The 20,720-nt window shown below is 42.8% G+C and overlaps 1 protein-coding gene across 1 annotated transcript; it reads right to left on the minus strand.

Annotated features, from left to right (window-relative positions):
• Positions 1–242: 242 nt before the first annotated feature.
• On the minus strand, positions 243–12,098 carry LOC115180233 (synaptophysin-like protein 1). Its single transcript, XM_029742159.1, has 5 exons — positions 11,516–12,098; positions 9,465–9,583; positions 7,676–7,880; positions 1,959–2,150; positions 243–1,719 (listed from the first exon to the last, which is right to left on the minus strand). The coding sequence occupies exons 1-5, from the start codon at positions 11,585–11,587 to the stop codon at positions 1,579–1,581; spliced, it is 729 nt and encodes a 242-aa protein (XP_029598019.1). The 5' UTR covers positions 11,588–12,098; the 3' UTR covers positions 243–1,578.
• Between the last annotated feature and the right edge of the window lie 8,622 nt (positions 12,099–20,720).

A 20,720-nucleotide genomic window follows, 5' to 3' on the forward strand; every position in this document is an offset into this window, starting at 1 on the left:
CAGCTCGGACACACTGGAGCAGCTTCACCAGATAATGTACCGTTTGTTCTCCAGACGAACAGTAAACAGTGAGGTCACAGGACAGACCATGAAACAAAAGCTGCATTATGGTCTTCAGGAGTCTTTGGGTCAGAAGTCTCCTGCAACCTCCCCAGTATGGCTTGTAAATGAAGTAAATATTACCAGAGAGAGAGAGAGACCCTTCTACTTTTATGCAAAAAAAAAAAAAAGGAAACACAGAATGTAGGAAATGCATTGGTTTTTATTCAAAAAGAAAGAAGACATTCATAATTTGCATGTTGTGGAAAGGACAGCTCCGTCTCTCTCCACAACAGGGCAGACACATAAAAATCCTCCATAAAGCTAAAGTTGGTCTGATATTCGACAAGACGAAGACACAGGCATAACCAGTATACCAGACATTACAAACACACATACACACACTCAACGTTGGCCTTCCATACACAAGCACTTCAAGTTACACTTTTATTAGATCAAAGGTTATAACAGAAAATAGATCAGAAATGCAAAGGTAATGACAGGAAATAATAATTGATTAAGCCATCATAACAAAACAGGAGATTTCAAAACATAAAGCCAGCACATGCACAGACAGTGCACAATTTCTTAGTGACTGTGGTTGAACAAACAACATAATAGAAAGTACAAAAAACATGGCGGACTAAAGAACATAATAAAAAAAATCAGTCTTCGCTACAGAAGATGACATTGAAAGATACAAGATCAAGATTGGAAAGTTCTACTTAATTTCAAGTGAAACAAACATTCAAATGTTTTTTTAATTTGTATAATTTAAGCATATGGCCAGCGGTACATTCAGAGACACATGCATCCTTGTGTGAAACGGCTAGCTAGTTAGTGGTGTGCGCTAGTAGAGTTTCAACTGGTGACATCACTCGCTCTGAGACCTTGAAGTAGTTGTGGAGCGATAGATAATGATGCTTCGTGGGAGGCAGTTGTTGATGTGTTCAGAGGGTCCCTGGTTCGAGCCCAGGTTGGGGCAAGGAGAGGGACGAAAGCAAGACTGCCACACTTGGCAAAAAGAGGCAAGTGAGGACAGATCATGATTCCTTCTAGGCCATGAGGTGGAAAGGACACATTGTTTAAGAATCTGAATTATCCCAGGTTAGGGTTTGGTAGAAATGCCCAGAACAAAGACATTGTAGCTGCAGGTCAAAGTGCACAAATGCTGTCAATGAGTCTGTACCACAGCTTAGGAGAATGTACCAGGTGTTCGTGAGGTTTACTGGTGAGAGAAGGCACCAGTTTAGAAGTTAGAGAAGGCACGAGGAGAGAAAGCATTAGCATGCTAAGGCACAGAAAGGCATGGCCCAATATTGGTACGGGTATTGAAGGCACAGATATATTCGACAAAGCATAGATATTGATAATTAAGGCACAGTAAAAACATGGCCGTTTACACCCAGACAATCAGCAGGCAAGGTGAAGCTGCCTATTACCATAAAACTTAGAGTGTATTAATCCAACCCTCTCAGATCTACAGGAGTACTTAGGGTGTGTAGGGGCTATTTTGGGCATTGGAAGTGGAGTAGAGTGTTAGATAGCAGCAGGGACGTGTTGTCCACGCCCAGCCCCAGCCCCGTGCTGGGCAGTGTACTTCTGAGAGTGGCAGCGGGTCTCCTTGTACACAATCCAGGCGTTGCCAGCCCACACGATCAGATTCAGGTACCCAAACACCTAGAGGAGATAGGCAGAGATCACTTTAGTCAGAGTGAGACCATGTGGTCAAACAGAAGTGAGCATGGCAAACACAGTATTTCTGTTGGATATGCAGAAAAACTAAAGGAAAATGTTTCATTTCATCTCTTTTTTATCTATGTAATTATCATGTAAATCAAGTGAATGTGAACTTGATACATTCTGATTAACAAGTATCATCTATAAGATGATTTTTAAAAAACGGTTGAGTTACTCACCACAGAGACATTGAGGGTGCGCATGTTGGCGAAATCAGTGACCTCGCAGGACACGTCGCTCTCCTTGCAGAGTGCCAGTGTGGAGGTGATGCCCACTGTCCCGGTGGCATCCTTCACATTCTGCAGCCCCTTGGCCCATGCTGAGGAACACACTAGCCACAGGAAGGCAATCGCTGCCGTCAGACCAAAATCCTGGGGGGAGAGAGGGAAGAGGAAACCGAAGTCATCATCACTTACTTTTTCCCCTGTTGGAACCACTTTGCTTCAGCATGGTTTAAAATGGATAAGGAAGTGCATTCAATTGTAGCCTGATCCCTGATCTGTTTGTGATGTCTTGCTTGGCGTGACAATGACAAAAGGAGTTATCAAGACAGAATAAACAGTTGTAGGACCACGCCAAATAAATTGTTCACATCCTACTGGAAGATGTGCATGAATAACTCAAGAAATTGGCTTAAAACACATAGACCTATTTATTTAATGAGTTTTTTGGGACGGGGATGACATACAACAAAAACATAAATCTCAGAACACTGAGAAATGATGTGTTGAACCAGATTTAACTTATAGTAAATTTCCCTCTGCAGTCCCTGGGCAAGTGAACATATTGCAATGAAAACATTTTATACAAACAGGCAACATAAACTCAGCAAAAAAAGAAACGAACCTCTCACTGTCAACTGTGTTTATTTTCAGAAAACTTAACGTGTAAATATTTGTATGAACATAACAACATTCAACAACTGAGACATAAACTGAACAAGTTCCACAGACGTGTGACTAACAGAAATGGAATAATGTGTCCCTGAACAAAGGGGGGGTCAAAATCTAAAGTAACAGTCAGTATCTGGTGTGGCCACCAGCTGCATTAAGTACTGCAGTGCATCTCCTCCTCATGGACTGCACCAGATTTACCAGTTCTTGCTGTGAGATGTTACCCCACTCTTCCACCAAGGCACCTGCAAGTTCCCGGACATTTCTGGGGGGAATGACCCTAGCACTCACCCTCCGATCCAACAGGTCCCAGGCGTGCTCAATGGGATTGAGATCCGGGCTCTTCGCTGGCCATGGCAGAATACTGACATTCCTGTCTTGCAGGAAATTACGCACAGAAAGAGCAGCATGGCTGGTAGCATTGTCATGCTGGAGGGTCATGTCAGGATGAGCCTGCAGGAAGGGTACCACATGAGGGAGGAAGATGTCTTCCCTGTAACGCACAGTGTTGAGACCGCCTGCAATGACAACAAGCTCAGTCCGATGATGCTGTGACACACCGCCCCAGACCTTGACGGACCCTCCACCTCCAAATTGATCCCGCTCCAGAGTACATGCCTTGGTGTAATGCTCATCCCTTCGACGATAAACCCAAATCCGACCACCACCCCTGGTGAGACAAAACCGCGACTCGTCAGTGTAGAGCACTTTTTGCCCATCCTATCTGGTCCAGCGACAGAGGGTTTGTGCCCATTAAGCGACATTGTTGGCGGTGATGTCTGGGGAGGACCTGCCTTACAACAGGCCTACAAGCCCTCAGTCCAGCCTCTCTCAGCATATTGCGGACAGTCTGAGCACTGATGGAGGGATTGTGCGTTCCTGGTGTAACTCAGGCAGTTGTTGTTGCCATCCTGTACCTGTCCTGCAGTTGTGATGTTCGGATGTACCGATCCTGTGCAGGTGTTGTTACACGTGGTCTGCCACTGCGAGGACGATCATCTGTCCTTCCTGTCTCCCTGTAACGCTGTCTTAGGCGTCTCACGGTACGGACATTGTAATTTATTGCCCTGGCCACATCTGCAGTCCTCATGTCTCCTTGCAGCATGCCTAAGGCACATTCACACAGATGAGCAGGGACCTTAGGCATCTTTCTTTTGGTGTTTTTCAGTGTCAATAGAAAGGCCTCTTTAGTGTCCTAAGTTTTCATAACAGTGACCTTAATTGCCTACCATCTGTAAACTGTTAGTGTCTTAACGACCGTTCCACAGGTGCATGTTCATTAATTGCTTATGGTTCATTGAACAAGCATGGGAAACAGTGTTTAAACCCTTTACAATGAAGATATATGAAGTTATTTAGATTTTTACAAATGATGTTTGAAAGACAGGGTCCTGAAAAAGGGACATTTCTTTTTTTGCTGAGTTTTTTTGCTGAGTCACCAGGGGTGGTGGTCAGACATAAAAAAGAAGTCAGGACATACAGACACATTTTATTGATGTCAATGGGAGACTTCTGCTATACAAAACTGATTAGCAGTATATATTCACAAACAAATTACAATGTCAAATCAACCAAATCAAGGACAAGCGTTTTCTGATACACTAGGAAAAATGGACAGCTGGTATTTGGTTTAAACCTAAACTTAGAACCAGGGGTTGGAACCGGTTCAAGGAACAGAACCGAAAATGGTAAAAGAATGACATTTTTCAAGGAACAGAACCAGAACCGAGAACGAAAGTCATCTAATACTGTCCCGGAACAGAACTGTTATTTTAAAAGCATGGGAACCAGTTAATAATAATGTTCTGGCCATTTTTTTTCAGTTCCACAAAAAACGCAACAAAGTGCCTATGCAAAGCCCTCACTCTGCCACTCAGAAATTCAGTGTCTGCCTGCCTGCCTGCCTGCCTGCCAGCTGAAAATCTTTGCCAGTGTGTGTGTGTGTGTGTGTGTGTGTGTGTGTGTGTGTGTGTGTGTGTGTGTGTGTGTGTGTGTGTGTGTGTGTGTGTGTGTGTATGTGTGTGTGTGTAGGCTAACTGCCCCTTCCCTCCCTCCAAAGCATAGTCTACTGTAGCTACTGACGTTACACGCGTGTTTCAGAAATTAGGGAGAGAGATTTTTAATTTTCAATGCTAGTTACGGATACTATAGTTATCCCGTTTCACATTGGATTTATTAACAACAACAAAAAGGTAAGATCTGTTCTTGTGCCGCTCTGCTACACAAACTTGTTGTCTAGCTCTTGCAAACTCTAGGCGGCATTATGTGTAATGTAATGGAACTGAGAGTCATGAACAGGGCTAGGTCTAGTCCAACGTTAGCTAGCTCTGGTCCAACGTTAGCTAGCTCTGGTCCAACGTTAGCTAGCTCTGGTCCAATGTTAGCTAGTTCTCGTCCAACGTTAGCTAGCTCTGGTCCACAGTTAGCTAGCTCTAGTCCAACGTTAGCTAGCTCTGGTCCAAAGTTTGTTAACCTGTTTGGGATAGGGGGCAGTATTTTCACGGCCGGATAAAAAACGTACCCGATTTAATCTGGTTACTACTCCTGCCCAGAAACTAGAATATGCATATAATTAGTAGATTTGGATAGAAAACACTCTAAAGTTTCTAAAACTGTTTGAATGGTGTCTGTGAGTATAACAGAACTCATATGGCAGGCCAAAACCTGAGAAGATTCTATATAGGAAGTGCCCTGTCTGACAATTTGTTCTCCTTCTAGGGCATCTCTATCAAAAATACAGCATCTCTGCTGTAACGTGACATTTTCTAAGGCTTCCATTGGCTCTAGGAAGGCACCAGAAAGTGGAATGAGAGCTCTCCAGTCTCTGGGCGAAAAACAGCAGGGGTTTTTGTTGAGTGGTCCTTCTGAGAACAATGACACTGAGGCGCGCGTGCACGAGACGACTCCATTTTTTTCTTTCAGTGTTTGAATGAACACAACATCGCCCGGTTGGAGTATTATCACTATTTTACGAGAAAAATAGCATAAAAATGTATGGAATATTTTGAATTTTTTTGTCACGAAATGCGCCGGCGCGTCACCCTTCGGATAGTGACTTGAACGCACGAACAAAACGGAGCTATTTGGATATAACTATGGATTATTTCGAACCAAAACAACATTTGTTGTTGAAGTAGAAGTCCTGGGAGTGCATTCTGACGAAGAACAGCAAAGGTAATCCAATTTTTCTTATAGTAAATCTGAGTTTGGTGAGGGCCAAACTTGGTGGGTGTCAAATTAGCTAGCTGTGATAGCCGGGCTATGTACTCAGAATATTGCAAAATGTGCTTTCACCGAAAAGCTATTTTAAAATCTGACACCGCGATTGCATAAAGGAGTTCTGTATCTATAATTCTTCAAATAATTGTTATGTTTTTTGTGAACGTTTATCGTGAGTAATTTAGTAAATTCACCGGAAGTTTGCGGTGGGTATGCTAGTTCTGAACATCACATGCTAATGTAAAAAGCTGGTTTTTGATATAAATATGAACTTGATTGAACAAAACATGCATGTATTGTATAACATAATGTCCTAGGAGTGTCATCTGATGAAGATCATCAAAGGTTAGTGCTGCATTTAGCTGTGGTTTTGGTTTTTGTGACATATATGCTTGCTTTGAAAATGGCTGTGGGATTATTTTTGGGAGGGTACTCTCCTGACATAATCTAACGTTTTGCTTTCGTTGTAAAGCCTTTTTGAAATCAGACAATGTGGTTAGATAAAGGAGAGTATTGTCTTTAAAATGGTGTAAAATAGTCATATGTTTGAAAAATTGAAGTTTTTGCATTTTTTAGGTATATGTAATTCGCGCCACGTTATACCATTGGATATTGGTGAGGCGTTCCGCTAGCGGAACGTCTGTCCCTAACAGGTTTTAAGCCAACTCTCTGAAGTTCAAAGATATTCAAAGTTCCTTCATAAATGTCACTCCTCCTAGGTATAATTCAGTGGGCCTAATTCAGATTATACATGTCATAACAACAAGATGCCCAGCGCTTTATGGCCAGCGCTCTTCTCACGCGCAAAATTTCAGTCGCATATCACACCCTACACTACACTTGTCTGTCTAATGCATGTACATATTGTAGCTTGCCTGCTCCATAGCAAGCTGCTCTATCCATTGGTGAAGTAATTTAATGTCAAGCTAAATATATATAAAAAAATATTTCAGAGGTTTAAAAAGGAACGGAAAAAAACGATACAAACCCTAACTTTTTTGGGGTGTTCGATCCGGTTCAGAACTTTATTTTGCTGGTTGGAACAGTGGAACGGAATGAAAAAAAGAATGATTCTGTTCAGAACGAAACGATTGGAAAAATACATTTTGTTCCAACCCCTGCTTAGAATGTAAACTCTCATCAAAGAGAACTACACCCTTGAACGGTATGTCTACCTGAACCTAACAAAAAGCCAAAGGTCAGTTTGTGCACAAGTCAGATCCAGCACCCTCCCTCTGGCTATAGAGATGGGTAGATCTAACAGATTGCCTGAAGAAAAGAGAACTTGCCTAATGTGTGATCTTGGGGAAATCTAAAGCAAAATCCATGTTGTGTTTTCTTGCCCTCTGTATATCCATCTCAGACGTTCTTTGATGATCTGACACATTCTTTTTTGTAACATCTTTGGTGATAACCGTGAAGTATTCTGGTTACGGGACAAGCAGAGGCTTAAATTTTGTTTCAGACAGGATGTGTTTGAGATTGCAAAGTTTGTTCACAATGCCTAGAGGAGAAGGAGAAATGTACTGTTTGTGTAGTGTGGCTAGATGGTAGCTGTACTTGCCATGATTATTGTATGCGTATCATTTGTGAAATATTATTTTGTTTTGAGTACAAGGAAAATGGTACTCTGTTTAGTAGTGTCTTGTAAGCCCATGTGGGCTGGGCAACAGTAGGTGAATGACACTTAAATAAATAACATCAATCAAAATCAAATCATATCAATCAAGTCACATATGAGAATCTCAATCTAGGTTTTGTCCCTTTACTTTCCCAGTACTCACAAACATAGGGCCGAAGTCAGAGTCCTTGTACACGTGCATGTAGCCCAGGTAGACGAGCAACGCCACTATAGAGTACAGGAAGCAGATGATGGCCACGCCCACAAAGAACTGGGCCGAGGAGGCGGAGTCTCCCACCAGGTGGGTGACGGGCACAGAGTGGTTACACAGAGTGGTGTTGCCCTCCACTAGAGCAACCAGGTTTAACCTGGGGACACAACACAGCTTTACACTTCAGTGTACATCTATACGTGATATAGCAACGTTATCCAGAGTATTTCTGTAAGAGATCAGTGTCACACTAAATATACTGAACAAAAACATAAACGCAACATGCAGCAATTTCAAAGATTTTACTGAGTTACAGTTCATAAGGAAATCAGTAAATTGAAATAAATTCATTAGGCCCTAATCTATGGATTTCACATGACTGAGAATACAGATATACATCTGTTGGTCACCTTTAAAAAAAGGTAGGGGCGTGGATCAGAAAACCAGTCAGTATCTGGTGTGAAACTGGAACGCGCTGTCATACACATCGATCCAGAGCATCCCAAACATGCTCAATGGGTGGCATGTCTGGTGAGTATGCAGGCCATGGAAGAACTGGGACATTTTCAGCTTGTGTACAGATGCTTGCGACATGGGGTGATGGCGGCGGATGAATGGCACGACAATGGGCCTCAGGATCTTGTCACGGTATCTCTGTGCATTCAAATTGCCATCGATAAAATGCAATTTTGTTCGTTGTCCGTAGCTTATTCCTGCCCATACAATAACCCCACCGCCACCATGGGGCACTCTGTTCACAATGTTGACATCAGCAAACCGCTCGCCCATACAACGCCATGCACGTGGTCTGCGGTTGTGAGGCCGGTTGGAAGTACAGCCAAATTCTATAAAACGACGTTGGAGACGGCTTATGGTAGAGAAATTAACATTCAATTCTCTGGCAACAGCTCTGGTGGACATTCCTGCAGTCAGTATGCCAATTGCACCCTCCCTCAAAACTTGAGGCATCTGTGGCATTTTGTTGTGTGACAAAACGGCACATTTTAGAGTGGCCTTTTATTGTCCTTGGCACACGGTTCACCTGTGTAATTATCATTATATTTAATCAGCTTCTTGATATGCAACACCTGTCAGGAGGATGGATTATCTTGGAAAAGGATAAATACTCACCAACAAGGATGTAAACAAATTTGTGCACAACATTTTAGAGAAATAAGCTTTCTGTGCATATGGAACATTTCTGGGATCTTTTATTTCAGGTCATGAAACATGGGACCAATACTCCCCCCATGTTGCATTTATATTTTTGTTCAGTGTACTTATACCCAGGGGATATAGAATGACAATAACAAGAGGATAGAATGGAGACTTTATATTGTCAACATTTCAGCTGCTAATCTTCCTGATTGACAATTAAAAAGTATTCACTGTGTCATCTAGTTTAACCTGATACATCTTCACTGTACAGGTCACTTCCTGTTTGTGTCATACTACACCTGGAATAAACCCCAGTCATTACACTGCACACGAAAACACTCATCCAGATTAATGGAGGAAATAATCAGTTGAGGTCATGGAGTCAAGTTGTTTCCTCCACCATGAACATCCTCCTACAGATGATATCTACACAACAACTTCCTTCACAGTTCCAGCAGGATATCTGATAACACATCAAGGCATTTCAAATATTTCAAAAGGGGTCTTTTTTGCAGTTGGGTCTAATAGTTGTATGGGTTATCAAACACCGTAACACACAGAGAGAGAACTGACTGACACCCACCTGAAGGGATAGCTAAAAGTAGCATTCAGTGTCTCGTTCCTTCCTTCGCTGCAGAAGAGTGACACGATAGTCCTTCCAGAATACCCCCCACAGCTCCCAAACGCAAAGATGGCTGTCAGCTGTTTAAAACGGAGAAAGAATGAGAGATTGAGAGAAAGAGATATGTCATGTAAACTGTTTTAGCTGAGCAGGGAGAAGGGAGAAACATTGCTTACATTGGACATACTGTAAGATACTGTAGTAGACCAGCTCAGGGGGGTGTTTTGATAAATGGAATGAAAGCATTGAAGAGACTGCATGCAGCATCACACCCAACAGTAAGCTTGCCAAGAGCCAGAAGGATCTAACTGTCTACATAAAGATCTGTTTTGATCCTCTTTTCATTCTCTCTGCTGCAAGCTATGTGGTTCTCTGTTGATGCTCTCGCTCTCTCTAGATGTAGGCTATTAGATCAGTGTCTAGGGGGAACTTAATCCTACTTTGTGGCTGTGCCTCCATTTTGCTTCCAGAGAGGCCCTTCTTTCTCACCCTTCTCCAGATGTTTTCATTTCACAGTGTGGCAACTTCCTGTTGGCTGACTACCTCATTGTAGCAACTTGTGCCATTTCACAGCAATTAACATCTAGTGAGCACTGCAAATGCACAGAGACAACAGCCTGCTATGGTCAGATGACTTGGGTGTTGCTGCCTGACTGGTTGCTGCCTGTCTTGCCTGCAGCCTGTATCTTGAAGGATTTGCACAGTGAGAGAGAGAGAGAGAGAGAGAGAGAGAGAGAACAGCTGAATTGTTAACCTAATTTCCTCCTGCATAGCTACACAGGATTCCTTTGACCGAGTTATGCAGGCAAGTCGGTTAAACTTGATTAATGAATTTTCTCCAAAAGCATGGATTCTCAGGACAACATGGTTTCAAAATTGGAAGGAATGTAACCCTGGCCTGAGAACTGGATTACACCCCTTCAGTTCTGATTAACTCTCTAAAGTCTAAGCCCATTACTACTATAGCCCATAGAAACGCATTGATAACACATTCATGACAAAAACAGACAGTCAACAAAATGTATCATAAGGAATAACGTTTTGAAGTATCTGTCCTTTATCTAGGAGATACAGCCTAAGAAAGCACAGGAAATATGTTTTTTTGGACACATATTTAACCCCAAAACGACATCCACACTTCCATTCATTTTTTTAAACTGGTACCGGGTTTGGAGGTTCAGACATTACATGTGAGAAGACCGATTTTCGGGATGTCTCATGGTCTCAAACACAGGTGTAGCTCGGCCACCTCCCACCGCAGATGGGGAAGGCCGACATAGGCGGATGCAGTGGACTGAGATGCAGCCAAGATATCTCTATCTTAAATGGACAGATTTTGATGGGGATTTTTGAATTATGTTACTTAGATTGAGTCAGTAGGGTGCGTCAATATGCTCTTAAGGATTTTTTAATTCTGCAAAACCTGTCAGCTTGATTGGGTGCAATTTTAATTTCCTTTTCTTCTAGGTGCCTGATTATGTCAGGGGCACAGAGCTTCCTGACCCCAGAACTGCATGTTCCCTTCAAGATAATGATTGTATATGCTGGGTAACATTTAAGTGAATCATTAATGAGACATGAATTAATGTATAACACCTCTTGCCTTTCATTTGAAAGTCAGGTACAGGGTTTTGTACAGGAACATTTCAAAACCATGCCAGTACAAACTGATCCAGCCCCTAGCCCACTACTGTAACAGACTTTGCTGAAATGGAGGGTTGAAAAAATGTCATACTGTAGGCTATCATTATTTTGTCATTGCAGAATCAGGAGAAAAGAGACTGACAAAATAAAACAAAACTGTGACACATTAGTTTATGAAAGCTTGTGTGGTTTGCTCCAACACGCAATAGATTGAAATGCAAAAAAAAAACATGATATACAGTACATGTCTTTTCTATTTTATTTTATCAGGCCACAGCCCCGAACTAGAGTGAAAAATCCCTCGGCTATTAGAACTGTTGAGCTGCAGATTTTCTCCAGTCGGATTCTGAACAGTGTAGCCTACTTACCCATTCTACAAATTTGATGAATCCCAGCGGTGCCTTGAGAGGCGCCAAGTTCAGTCGAAATCCTGTTATCATCTCCTCCGACTCCCCACCTATCTAAATATTATCTGAATGAAAATTAAGTATATTTTGCTAGAAAGTAACAAAACAAGTTTCAATAAGTTTGACTGAATGACGTGGTACTGCGCGCAATGGCTTTGTGCGCTCCGTTTTGGTGATGCCTGTCCCTCCTACGCAAATACCGGAGGCTACAATAGAAACAAATTATGAAAAACGGTCAAAGTTTGCCTTTATAGATGCATTTTTACTCTCTCGGTAGATAGTTGCAACTTGAATCAACTAGGATTAGGTCGACTTAAAAAAATCTAAATTGGCTAAACAACTGATAGACTAATGATGGAAAGTAACGGTTCTCTCAACTGCGCGTCTCGAATTTCTTAACCCAAAAAAACACTGTGTAAGTCTGCAAATGACTGTAAAAACGTATGTCTGTATTGTATTCGCACTAAGCTGCTAAACCTTCGGTCTCTGTTTGGAAAAATCTTTCGGTCTCTTGTTGCAAGTTTCTGCTACTCTAGTCATATGACCTGAAAGCAAATCACGGCCGTCATTGTAAATAAGAATTTGTTCTTAACTGACTTGCCTTGTTAAATAAAGGTCATATTAAAAAATAAACATGTAAAAAATAAAAAATATTACAACATATTGGATGACTCTAATTCACATTCCATTCACCCAGTTCAATGTAACATCGATAGGTTTAGGCTACTACATGATACTCACATTTTCCCTATACCCATCATGAGGTTGCTACAACCTAGCCTATGAATGTAAGTTTACAACGTACAGTTGAAGTCGGAAGTTTACATACACCTTAGCCAAGTACATTTAAACTCAGTTTTTCACAATTCCTGACATTTAATCATAGTAAAAATTGCCTGTCTTTGGTCAGTTAGGATCACCACTTTATTTTAAGAATGTGAAATGTCAGAATAATAGTAGAGAGAATGATTTATTTCAGATTTTATTTCATTCATCACATTCCCAGTGGGTCATAAGTTTACATACACTCAATTAGTATTTGGTAGCATTGCCTTTAAATTGTTTAACTTGGGTCAAATATTTCGGGTAGCCTTCCACAAGCTTCCCACCATAACTTTGGTGATTTTTGTCCCATTCCTCCTGACAGAGCTGGTGTAATGAATCAGGTTTGTAGGCCTCATTGCTCGCACACGCTTTTTCAGTTCTGCCCACACATTTTCTATAGGATTAAGGTCAAGGCTTTGTGATGGCCAGTCCAATACCTTGACTTTGTTGTCCTTAAGCCATTTTGCCACAACTTTGGAAGTATGCTTTGGGTCATTGTCCATTTGGAAGACCCAAGCTTTAACTTCCTGACTGATGTATTGAGATGGTGCTTCAATATATCCACATAATTTTCCTCCCTCATGATGCCATCTATTTGTGAAGTGCACCAGTCCCTCCTGCAGAAAAGCACCCCCACAACATGATGCTGCCACCCCCGTGCTTCACGGTTGGGATGGTGTTCTTCAGCTTGCAAGCCTCCCACTTTTTCCTCCAAACATAACAATGGTCATTATGGCCAAACCGTTCTATTTTTGTTTCATCAGACCAGAGGACATTTCTCCAAAAAGTACGATCTTTGTCCCCATGTGCAGTTGCAAACCGTAATCTGGCTTTTTTTATGGCGGTTTTGGAGCAGTGGCTTCTTCCTTGCTGAGCAGCCTTTCAGGTTATGTCGATATAGGACTCGTTTTACTGTGGATATAGATAATTTAGTACCTGTTTCCTCCAGCATCTTCACAAGGTCATTTGCTGTTGTTCTGGGATTGATTTGCACTTTTCATACCAAAGTATGTTCATCTCTAGGAGACAGAACGTGTCTCCTTCCTGAGCGGTATGACTGCTGCCTGGTCCCATGGTGTTAATACTTGCGTACTATTGTTTGCACAGATGAACGTGGTACCTTCAGGCATTTGGTAATTGCTCCCAAGAATGAAACAGAGTTGTGGAGGTCTACACATTTTTTTCTGAGGTCTTGGCTGATTTCTTTTGATTTTCCCATGATGTCAAGCAAAGAGGCACTGAGTTTGAAGGTAGGCCTTGAAATAAATCCACAGGTACACCTCCAATTGACTCAAATGATTTCAATTAGCCTATCAGAAGCTTCTAAAGCCATGACATTATTTTCTGGAATTTTCCAAGCTGTTTAAAGGCACAGTCAACTTAGTGTATGTAAACTTCTGACCCACTGGAATTGTTATACAGTGAGTTATAAGTGAAATAATCTGTCTGTAAACAATTGTTGGAAAAATGACTTGTGTCATGCACAAAGTAGATGTCCTAACCGACTTGCCAAAACTATAGTTTGTTAACAAGACATTTGTGGAGTGGTTGAAAAACGAGTTGTAATGACTCCAACCTAAGTGTATGTAAGCTTCCGACTTCAGCTGTATGTTCACACAGGTCAGGTATGTTTATACCTGTTTGTTCCGTTTAAGAAACTTTTTCAACAGAATCGGCAGAATGAATACACCCCTGATCACCTGTAAACACAGTTCACTTTCATAGCAGCCACGTTGTATTCCTTCTCGCATCTATGCGCTCTCCTCCTCTCACCTCTTTCCTTCGCTTGTGGACTTCAATGCACAACACATCAGCTGTATGTGACCAGGCAAAAAAAAAATTCCAAACCAAACCGCTACACACAGCCTACATCGTTGTCACCATATTAGCTAAAGTAATATCATAGTCAGCATAGCTAATAGAACTAACTCGTTAGTAAACATGCTACAATTATGCAGTAACGTAAGTGTACAATCAGTAAGCAGTTACACCGGCGGGCCCCGATGCCAATAAATGAGTAACACCAAAAGCTTAGCTTGACTTGGAAGAGTTTAAGTGTTGTGTTGGAAAGTCATATCCAGCTAGCTAACATAGCATCCCTCTGTTTGATCAGGATGTTTCAGTAAGCTAAACTAGCTAGCTGCATTTGCTAGCTAAGTAAGTGAATATTCTCTCTTATACACTGCAGTGCTAGCTAGCTAGCTGTAGCATATGCTTCCAGTACTAGATTAATTTTCTGATCCTTTGATTGGGTGGACAACATGTCGGTTCATGCTGCAAGAGCTCTGGTAGGCTGGAGAGGGTCCCCCGGAATTTGACATAATTACTGTGTAAGTCTATAGAAGGGGGTGAGAACCATGAGCCTCCTAGGTTTTGTATTCAAGTTAATGTACCCAGAGGAGTGTTGTGGAAATTCTACACAGGGACACTCAAAGTCAATCTTAAATAAATCATTCATTATTATCAGCACTCTGGAGAGGTTCCAAACAACTCAATGCATCAAGTACATCATATCTTTACCAAGCACAGGCAGGAACCAAGGATTATTTATGACACTAACACAAGATGAACATTTTCAAGGCTATCTTTTCACAAGATAAAAATGTCCATCACATTCCATCCTCTTATCACTCATCATTACATTTTAATAAAGATTGTCATATCCTCACATGGTCTCTCCTATCATTGCTATGCAGACGACACACAATTAATCTTCTCCTTTCCCACTTCTGATAACCAGGCGGCGAATCGCATCGCTGCATGTCTGACAGACATATCATTGTGGATGACGGATCACCACCTCAAGCTGAACCTCGGCAAGACGGAGCTGCTCTTCCTCCCGGGGAAGGACTGCCCGTTCCATGATCTCGCCATCACGGTTGACAACTCCCTTGTGTCCTACTCCCAGAGTGCTAAGAACCTTGGCGTGATCCTGGACAACACCCTGTCGTTCTCCACTAACATCAAGGCGGTGACCCGATCCTGTAGGTTCATGCTCTACAACATTTGCAGAGTACGACCCTGCCTCACACAGGAAGCGACGCAGGTCCTAATCCAGGCACTTGTCATATCCCGTCTGGATTACTGCAACTCGCTGTTGGCTGGGCTCCCTGCCTGTGCCATTAAACCCCTACAAGTCATCCAGAACGCCGCAGCCCGTCTGGTGTTCAACCTTCCCAAGTTCTCTCACGTCACCCCGCTCCTCCGCTCTCTCCACTGGCTTCCAGTTGAAGCTCGCATCCGCTACAAGACCATGGTGCTTGCCTACGGAGCTGTGAGGGGAACGGCACCTCCATACCTTCAGGCTCTGATCAGGCCCTACACCCAAACAAGGGCACTGCGTTCATCCACCTCTGGCCTGCTGACCCCCCTACCTCTGAGGAAGCACGGTTCCCGCTCAGCCCAGTCCAAACTGTTCGCTGCTCTGGCACCCCAATGGTGGAACAAGCTCCCTCACGACGCCAGGACAGCGGAGTCAATCACCACCTTCCGGAGACACCTGAAACCCCACCTCTTTAAGGAATACCTGGGATAGGATAAAGTAATCCTTCTAACCCCCCCCCTTAAAAGATTTAGATGCACTATTGTAAAGTGGTTGTTCCACTGGATATCATAAGGTGAATGCACCAATTTGTAAGTCGCTCTGGATAAGAGCGTCTGCTAAATTACTTAAATGTAATGTAAATGTAAGAACATGGCTGACGTTTTACATTCTCCCAACCAATTGTGCAATTTTGTGTGAGTTTATTGCGTTTTGTGTAATTTATTTTTTAACTTATTGTGTACATAATATTGCTGCTACCGTTTCTTATAACCGAAAATAACTTCTGGAAATCAGAACAGCGATTACTCATTGTGGACTGGAAGAAACTTTTTCCTTTAACGAGTTTGACGAGAAGGATATCCTGCTTTCAATGGAACAGGCCCAGATCCCCGCCTTTTGCGTGAAAAAAAGACGCAGGAAAAGGGGCTTCAGATCGGGCAGCCTTCTGAGAATCCGTAGGCGAGCGAGTAAACTCCCACTGCCATCTGTTCTTCTTGCTAATGTGCAATCATTGGAAAATAAAATTGATGACCTACAATTAAGATTATCCTACCAACGGGGCATCAAAAACTGTACCATCTTATGTTTCACCGAGACGTGGCTGAACGACGATACGGACAATATAGAGCTAGCAGGATTTTCCGCGCACCGGCAGAACAGAGACGCTACCTCTGGTAAGACGAGGGGTGGGGGTGTGTGTCTATTTGTCAATAACAGCTGGTGCGCGATGTCTAATATTAAAGAAGTTTCGAGGTATTGCTCACCTGAGGTAAAGTATCTTATGATAAGCTGTAGACCACACTATCTACCAAGAGAGTTCTCATCTGTATTATTCGTAGCCATCTACTTACCACCACAGAATGAAGCTGGCACTAAGACCGCTCTCAACCAACTCTATAAGGCCATAAGCAAAGAAGAAAATACTCACCCAGAAGCGGCGCTCCTAGTGGCCAGGGACTTTAATGCAGGCAAACAAAAATCAGTTTTACCAAATTTTTACCAGCATGTCACATGTACAACCAGAGAAAAGAAAATCCTAGACCACCTTTACTCCACACACAGAGATGCATACAAAGCTCTCCCCTGCCCTCCATTTGGCAAATCTGACCATAATTCTATCCTCCTGATTCCTGCTTACAAGCTAAAACTAAAGCAGGAAGTACCAGTGACTTGCTCAATACAGAAGTGGTCAGATGACGCGGATGCTACACTACAGGACTGTTTTGCTAGCACAGACTGGAATATGTTCCGGGATTCATCCATTGGCATTGAGGAGTACACCACCTCAGTCATCGGCTTCATCAATATGTGCATCGACAACGTCATCCCCACAGTGACTGTACGTACATTTCCCAACCAGAAGCCATGGATTACAGTCAACATCCGCATGGAGCTAAAGGCTAGAGCTGATGCTTTCAAGGAGCGGGAGACTAATCCATTATAAGAAATCCTGCTATGCCCTCAGACGAGCCATCAAACAAGAAAAGCATCAATACAGAATTAAGATTGAATCCTACTACACCGGCTCTGACGCTTGTCGGATGTGGCAGGGCTTGAAAACTATTACGGACTACAAAGGGAAACCCAGACACGAGCTGCCCAGTGACGCGAGCCTACCAGACGAGCTAAATGCCTTTTATGCTCGCTTCGAGGCAAGCAACACTGAAGCATGCATGAGGGCACCAACTGTTCTGGATGACAGTGTGATAACTCTCTCGGTAGCTGATGTAAATAAAACCTTTAAACAGGTCAACATTCACAAAGCCGCTGGGCCAGATAGATTACCAGGACGTGTAGTCAAAGCATGCGCGGACCAACTGTCCCAAGGAAGTGAAGGTAACCTGCCTAAATGATTTCCGCCCGTGGCACTCACGTGGCTAGCCATGAAGTGCTTTGAAAGGCTGGTCATGGCTCACATCAACAGCATCATCCCAGACACACTAGACCCACTCCAATTCGCATACCGCCCCAACAGATCCACAGATGACGCAATCTCAATCACACTCCACACTACCCTTTCTTACCTGGCCAAAAGGAACACCTATGTGAGAATGCTGTTCCTTGACTACAGCTCAGTGTTCAACACCATAGAGCCCACAAAGCTCATCACTAAGCTAAGGACTCTGGGACTAAACACTTCCCTCTGCAACTGGATCCTGGACTTCCTGACGGGCCGCCCCATGTGGTAAAAGTAGGCAACCACACATCTGCCATGCTGATCCTTAATGCTGGTGCCCTTCAGGGGTGTGTACTTAGTCCCCTCCTGTATTCGCTGTTCACCCATGACTGCATGGCCAAACACGACTCCAACACCATCATTGATTTTGATGACATAAGAGTGGTAGGCCTGATCACAGACAACGATGAGATGGCCTATAGAGAGGAGGTCAGAGAACTGGCAGTGTGGTGCCAGGACAACAACCTCTCCCTTAATGTGAGCAAGACAACGGAGCTGATCGTGGACTACAGGAAAAGGCGGGCCTAACAGGCCCCCATTAACATCAATGGGGCTGTAGTGGAGTGGGTTGAGAGTTTCAAGTTCCTTGGTGTCCTCATCAACAAACTGTCATTGCCCAAACATACCAAGACAGTTGTGAAGCAGGTATGACAAAACCTTTTCCCCCTCAGAAGACTGAAGATTTGGCATCGGTCCCCAGATCCTCAAAAAGTTCTACAGCTGCACCATCGAGAGCATCCTAACCGGTTGCATCACCGGCTGGGATGGCAACTGCTCGTCATCTGACCGTAAGGTGCTACAGAGGGTAGTGTGAACGGCCCAGTACATCACTGGGGCCAAGCTTCGTGCCATCCAGGACCTATATAATAGGCGTGTCAGAGGAAGGCCCATAAAATTGACCGAGGCTCCAGTCACCCAAGTCATAGACTGTTTTCACTGCTACCTCACAGCAAGCGATACCAGAGAGTCAAGTCTAGGACCAAAAGGCTCCTCAACAGCTTCTACTCCAAGCCATAAGACTGCTGAACAATTAATAAAATCGCCACCGGACAATTTACATTGACCCCCCTCTTTTGTACACTGCTGCTACTCGCTGTTATTTATCTATGCATAGTCTCTCACCCCCACCTACATGTACAAATTACCTCAACTAACTTGTCCCCTGCACACTGACTCCGTAACAGTGCCCCCTGAATATAGCCTCGTTATTGTGTTACTTTTTATTTTAGTCTACTTGGTAAATATTTTCTTAACTCTTCTTGAACTGCACTGTTGGTTAAGGGCTTGTAAGTAAGCATTTCACGGTAAAGTCTACAGTTGTTGTATTCGGTGCATGTGACAAATAAAGTTTAATTTGATTTGAAGCATTTCGATTTTAGATTCTATATCAAAATATGTAATTATAATAAATCATAATTAAGGTTATACTTCTATTAATGGGAGTGAATCTAATTTCATTCATAAATCATAAAGCTAAAATCTACAATCAAATGAGTAAATAAACAAAATCAACGCAAAAAACGGACACTTTCAAACCCTTCATTCTGGATTGTACAATCCAACTTGCAACATCATGGCTTAAGACATTCACTTCATACATTTCCACATATGCTTCATTACACAATTTCATTCATGGATTCTGGCAATGACATTTCAGCTGGAGCTTTTGTCGCAAGTGGTATGTATATGACAGATTGGTATCTCAATCCATTTCTAGTCTAAAGTACTATACATTTTGCAATGTGCAGACCTCCACAATCAACCTGATACCCCACATAAACCATTTAGGATAAACCTAAATGAATTACGGGCACGTTGACCACCCACCCCCCTACCTCCCGGCACTCATTCTTCTGGCGTTTCAGTTTGTCCTCCCACTGGCACTTGTTCAAAGTGGATGGCCCTTGATAATGTATCTCACCTGAGTCACCACTGTCCTTTACAGTCCATTATGTCTTTGTCCATTTTCCTACCAGTACATGAGAGAAGTTTGAACGGGATCTCGTCCATGCTCACTCCACGTGGACTCATGTCGCACTCCTGAGAGAAAAGGCATGAGAGAAAAGGCTGTTGATAGCTTTGACTGGATGCTGTGTACAGGTTGCTGGCTCAGACTCAGGTTTCAGGTGGTGAAGGACGATAGTGAAGGACGATAGTGAACGCCATTGCCTGTTAGAGGGGGTAAGGTTCACACTGTTCTCGGCCAAATTATCCCGTCAATGCAACTTGATACCATCTGTGGTCACCTTCTATATAACCACGAGAGAGGACAGACCAGAATAACAGTTTAGTTTAGGGCATTTCTGATTCAGGAAATCCAGACAAATTATTACTAGTACAATTATTTTTATTAATACAAATGTCTCAGACAAATGTCAAAGAGAATAACAGCACACAGTTGAAACCATTTCCCCCCCCAAAATGGACTTATACTCCCCTATCATTTTGGCGATCGAACCTCAGAGTTACAGGGTCAGGGAGTCAGACGGCTAACCCTTAGGGAGAAATCCCGACCACCCACCAGACCCAATCTGGTGCGATTTTTATTGAAACAAGACAAAACCAACCAAACAAAACAGCAACAGCAATACACTTCTTTAAATAAAAGGTGGGGAAACTTCAATCCGTTTGGAGTAAGTGTCAACCATTACCAACATATATTTTTTCATTTTACAGACAGGCATATGAAGGAAATCAATTTGCATATTTACCAAAGGGCCCCAGGGGACTGGTAAATTCCCCTTTGTATACACGACTCACATCGTGATTCATGCGTCCAAAAAAAACACTGCCTGTTAAATCAAAATAACAAATCAAATTAGAATTACAACCCTTGACTC

This window comes from Salmo trutta, chromosome 40 (genome assembly GCF_901001165.1).
Source record: "Salmo trutta chromosome 40, fSalTru1.1, whole genome shotgun sequence".
Classification (NCBI taxonomy): domain Eukaryota; kingdom Metazoa; phylum Chordata; class Actinopteri; order Salmoniformes; family Salmonidae; genus Salmo; species Salmo trutta.

Excerpts from the sequence above, each read along its gene's own strand:
- LOC115180233 (XM_029742159.1), bottom strand. The coding sequence starts at position 11,587 with ATGATAACAGGATTTCGACTGAACTTGGCGCCTCTCAAGGCACCGCTG. Across the intron at positions 2,151-7,675 it reads CTGACTTCGGCCCTATGTTT|GATTTTGGTCTGACGGCAGC; the intron begins GTGAGTACTGGG and ends CTCTCCCCCCAG. Across the intron at positions 1,720-1,958 it reads GCACCCTCAATGTCTCTGTG|GTGTTTGGGTACCTGAATCT; the intron begins GTGAGTAACTCA and ends TATCTCCTCTAG.